This window comes from Octopus bimaculoides, chromosome 1, assembly GCF_001194135.2.
Source record: "Octopus bimaculoides isolate UCB-OBI-ISO-001 chromosome 1, ASM119413v2, whole genome shotgun sequence".
In the NCBI taxonomy this organism is placed as follows: domain Eukaryota; kingdom Metazoa; phylum Mollusca; class Cephalopoda; order Octopoda; family Octopodidae; genus Octopus; species Octopus bimaculoides.
The window spans coordinates 18,178,144-18,184,001 of NC_068981.1; the positions used below are offsets into that span (position 1 = coordinate 18,178,144).

The 5,858-nt window shown below is 35.5% G+C and overlaps 1 protein-coding gene across 1 annotated transcript in view; it reads left to right on the forward strand.

The window, feature by feature from the left end:
- The window catches only part of LOC106867687 (uncharacterized), a 236,695-nt gene that overhangs the window by 138,497 nt on the left and 92,340 nt on the right, over window positions 1–5,858 (forward strand). The window contains exon 6 of the mRNA XM_052974251.1: window positions 5,568–5,654. Coding sequence (XP_052830211.1) covers window positions 5,568–5,654 — 87 coding nt within the window. The remainder of the gene's footprint in view (window positions 1–5,567; window positions 5,655–5,858) is intronic.

Here is a 5,858-nt window from a genome sequence, read left to right on the forward strand (position 1 = left end):
TATATATATACATATATACGATGGGCTTCTTTCAGTTTCCGTCTACCAAATCCACTCACAAGGCTTTGGTTGCCCCGAGGCTATAGTAGAAGACACTTGCCCAACAAGCTACTTACCACACAGCCACTCTTGCACCTTTTTGTCTACAAAATAAATATAAGATAAAAAAAAAATTATCAATTTTTATTATATTCATTATATATATATTGTTTCCGGTATAAATTAATATTACTAAGAAATATTACTGGCACATAAGAAAAAAAAACTGCTGGTACACCACATTAGATAGTTTGAGAAGCACTGGTCTAGGCCACTATCTTTTCAGCCTTATATTTTAAGGTCGAAAGGGAAATAAATCTAATTTCTCCCCCTTTTTGCTTCTTTCTGTTTTCTTTTCTGTTTTCCAGTTTTTCAACCTTCCACCTTTTATATCTACTTCTTTCTCACCTTTTCTCACCTTTTCACTCATCCTATCCTTCTATTTTTAGCTTGTTATGCCATGTGGGCAGTGCCTGAAGATTGTGCTGAGACATCAGACATGTTAAAAAAAATACTGTCTGGCATGGTTTCATTAGCACATAAAAGCATTTCTTGTGTTTATCAAATAATAATTGTAATATTTATCTCTCACTAGATGGAGCTTTTTTGATCTTACCATCAAAGAACAGAATACTATGTATATATATATATATATATATATATATATATATATATATATATATATATCTGTGTATGTGTGTGTGTGTGTATGTGTGTGTACATACATATGCATGCATGTATGGCAATGAACACACAAAAAAGACAATGTAAGAAGAAGCTTTAAGACATTTACTAGTTAATATTTAAAAAGAAAAGAAAGAGTTTTGATGTTTCAGACAGTAGTCCTGCATCAGACAAAAATAGAGAGAGATGGTGGTTGAAAAGATAAAAAGAATGAGAAAAGGTATTTGATAAAAGTAAGAAGAGCCAGATAAATCTGCAGTTCTTTGGGGGTGAGTAAGGAAAGGAGGCAGAAGAGGGGAGGAGTGTAGAAGTTTAGGAAAGTTAAAAATTTGTTATATGCAACAAAAGCAGTATTAGGTTAAAGCAGCCATATATATATTATTTATTTTCATTTAGTCAGGTGGCTATTTTTAACTCCACTATTTGTTTACTTGCCATTTCCCAACACATCAGTGGTGACAAATTTCATTAAGCATGTTGGCTGTGAGTACACACTATTGAAGATACTCAATGAAACAGAAATGTGTCTAGCATTCTCACTTGTCACAGCTGGGACAATTTTTCATCTTCCTCCAATATATATTGTGTTTTTAAAAACAGCGCATCCATAAGAGATGTTATCTCTGTATGAATACCACAGTAAATTTGACTAAGTATGACATATAAATGAATATATATATATATATATATATATATACACACACGTATATAGGGTGCAAGAGTGGCTGTGTGGTAAGTAGCTTGCTTACCAACAAGAGCATAAGTCCTTAGGGGCAATCCTGCATAGATCCATGGATCTATGCAGGATTGCCCCTAAGTGCACAAGCTCTTGTTCCTATAACTTTGGAAAGTTGAACTATGAACTTTTATGCTTCTTTTTCTTCTTTCCATTTCCTTATTCTTTTATTCCCTTCCTCTATGTCGTCATCTCATTAATATATACCATTCTCATTTTCCCTATTTTTCCCTGATTTGTCTCTGATGATGGAATACCCCATACTCAGAGATATCCCCGAAACAGCTGTAAGACTTTGAATTTTTTCCAATAATAATATTGTATACAACTTGAGATGTTTACCTTGCCTTAATGTTTGTTGTCCTCTTTAACAAGTATATATATATATAGCCTGAATGAGCTGCATTTGTTAAAAACCTGTGAAACTGTAAGCAGTATGGAGCCAAATCAAATTGTTTTAAATGATGATAATAATAATAATAATAATAATAATAATAATAATGATAATAATAATAATAATAATAATAATAATAATGATGATGATAATATATATATATATATATATATATATATATATATATATATATATACACACATGTATGTATACAGACATTATAAACCACATATATCATGCTTAATGTATAAGCTCTGGTGGAGAATACTTGCTCAAAGCATTGGGTGTTAAAACACCTGAAAATCATGGAAAGTGAGATAACTCATCTTTAATCCCATTCAAGAGTGATGGACATTGATGTTTCACCATTTTTGTGGTTTCTCAAGATCAACATCAAAAATGGTGTAACACTGATATCTGTTGTTCCTGGATGGGATTAAAGATGAGTTATCTCACTTTCCATGACTTTCAGGTGTTTTAACACCTAGCATGTTTTTTAGGGAATATTCTCCACCATGTGAGACTGGAGCCTACTGGCAAATACACGAAAATTATGATTTAAGTATATGCAGTTGGTAATGTTTGTTCTTAAATATAAAGGAAACCTATGACCTAAAGAAAGACCTCCATGCTATTATAGCAAAGTAAATGATTATGTTTGAAAAAAGTTATCAAATACAACAAATATATATCTATTTCCCTCCTATGGGTGTACCTCAGTCACATAAACAAACAGACAATAATAATAATAATAATAATAATAATAATAATAATAATAATAATAATAATAATGTTGATGATGATGATGAATACTACTACTACTACTACTACTACTACTACTACTACTACTACTACTACTACTACTACTACTACTACTACTACTAATACAGCTGCACTGACCTATTCCATTAAGATCTCTATCATGTCAAATTCCAGAACAACATGCCGTCAGCTTTGCCGATCGCCCAAGCTCTACTTTGGCTTCTTTTAAAGTGTGATGGCAGCAAGTTGCAGAGGGGAAAGATAATTTCCATGATTAAAGAGAATTAAAACAAGTGTAAGAGAGGATAAACTGTCAACTATTGGTATTATGTGATAAACTGTTTCAGTTTCGGTTATCTATTGACAGCATCAGTGATGTCATTATAAAGAAAAGAAGAAACAAACTCTTCTGTTTTTATATTTTTAATTTTTTTTTTTTGCTTTTACATTTTTATCTCTTAATCTTGTCACAGTTTACGAATTATGTTTCATTATCTGGCACCATTTTGCACCAATATTTCACTTCTAACAACAAGATATTTTCCGACACTGGCAACACACATTCCTCGTCTCATTTTTACTATTTGTCTTGAAAACTGAAGAAGTTAAGCTTTGTGTTATAATGGAGTGACTTTTTCTCATTTTGGAAATGAATTTGTCATGTATCATTGTGGTATTCTTGCCAAGATCTCATGCTGCTTGAACCTTCCCTACTGTGTGTGCACCCCCCACACACAAACACACACACACACACACACACACACAAACATTGACATACATGCTTGCATAAGCTTAAGCACACATCGACAAACACATGCACGTCCATTAATACACATAAACACACTCATGACCACAGATAGATACATACACATACACCACCATAAATTAATACATGCATACATTTCCATAACAAATACACACACACACACACACACACACACACACACACTTCACAATAAACAAATACACACACACACACATTTTCTTGCTGTTGTCTTCATTGTCATTTCCATGCCAAGTTGAGATCATGTATGTAGTTACTTCATCATCATCATCATCATCATCACCATTTAATGTCTGTTCTCTATGCTGGCAAGGTTTGGACAGTTTGACTGGAACAGGTAAGCTGAAGGGCTGCACCAGGCTCCAGTCATCAGTTTTGTCATGGTTTCTACAGCTGGGTGCCCTTCCTAACACCAACCACTTTACAGAGTGCACCAGGTCCTTTTTTTTACATGGTGCCACATGAACACTTTTTATATGGCACTGGCACAGGTGTTCTTTACATGGTACCAGTGTAGGTGCTGTTTTGCATGGTACTGGCATGTGTGCCTTTTATGTGGTACCAGCACGGGTGCTTTTCACCTACTAAAAATAACAGCCAAATCTCTCACAAATCATATCCAATTATCTCAAAAAATTTTAAAACACTGTGTGTAATGTAGTGCTAAGTATGAAAGATATCTGGTCATGGCTGAAACCTCTTTAACCCTAGGTCTGCTCAATCAAGGTCAGCCTGGAGGTGAACATCGAGGGCTTTGTATTGGAACATGATAATATTCTGGCCAATACTTTTGAACAAAGAGCTTTTCAATTATTCTCTGACAAAACAGAATTCTTCAGCCTTTCTCTCTATATGTAGCGGTCATCATGTATTATACACCTGCAGCACATTGATGACCCTATAATGAAAGTCTTTCTGGTTAAATTGAGTTCTTCAGCTGCCTTACCACTTTTGTCTAACCAGCTCCGGATGTTGTCCATCCATTGCATTCTATGCCTGCCTCTTGATCTACTACCCTCTACTCTTCCTTCCATGATAATACTTTCCAGGCCATATCCTATCCCTGAGAAAGGCAATTTCTCTAGACATAATCTGCTCTAATTAACACCTGCCCTATTGCTCCCACATCAGACATCTGTGAAGAGATGGAAATTATTGTAAGTGATAACCTTCAGTACTATAGGGAATTTCTCTCTCTCTCTCTCCCTCTCTCTTCTGTCTCAGTCAACATCAGAATAGTTTCTTCAAAGCCACATTAACTGGACAGTTTCTCATTTAGAAGACAGACATTAGTAAATAGTTGTTCACAACTGAAGCAGCATTAATGCCAAAAGACAATATTTACCCCATTTAATAGACGGGGGTGGGGGTGGGGGCTCTGAAAGGGGTCTCAGGGAGTAGTGTCCCTGCCTTCCTGAGTTAGTTTTCCACCACATTCTTAAAAATCGTGGTAGAGGCCTTAATCTTGGAGCCACTCATGCTTAGAAACTGAGGTTGGGGGTAAGCAAGGGAATTCCCCACCGTAGTAAATCCAGCTCCATAAAGGCCTCATGATAGCAAGGGAGAATGGGCACCAGCTAGCCTGCCCAAAGGTTGAGGTGGGCTGCACCTACCTGCGTCAGTTGCTACAACATTGAGGTAGATCTGGCCACCCCCGTTAATGGGGGACAAAACCTGGATTTAAAACACTGGATGATGATGATGATGATGATGATTTAAATGCAGATGTGTTAAAACACAGAACACTGTGGTAGTTACCATGAAAGAAACTCTCATTTTGGCTTTTGGTGTATGGCAATGGTGGATGCTTTATCACCCCACTAGCGATGTAAACAAGAGTGCTTATATGCACCAAAAGCCAATATGAGTGTGTCTTTCATAATAAGTACTGCAGTGCTCTGTGGTCTGACACAACATCCACTTTTAAGTGGGAAGAGATATTACCTGCAGGGCATCAGTCTTTAGCTTTTAACAGCCTTAATCAAAATCAAGTTATTATCACATTCCTTGTGTTAATTAAGCAGACCTATTATCAAAAGTATTCCAGTCATGGCAGCCCCATCTTTTATTTAGACATTATATATTTAGTGTTGTATTAACTAGTGTGGCTTTTCTTTTCTTAGGTAATATGGTCTGATTTGAGGAAAATTTGTTTCTATTTCTTGCAGGATGATTGACCATGGAAGGGCCTCACCTCTTTGTTGGCTCATGCTAAACAAGTCTTTTGTCATTGATGTAACCAAAGTCTTTGACATGTTTGGCAATGTAATCTGATAAATTTGTCCATATATAGAATCTATCTGTCACTAAATGATTATATTAATACAGAAAACATTTTACAACACCAAGTCTATCCTGCATTAGATAACTATCAATATATCTAAGATGATGTGCTTATAAAACACAACTACACACACACACACACACAGCCGCACACACACACACACACACACACACAT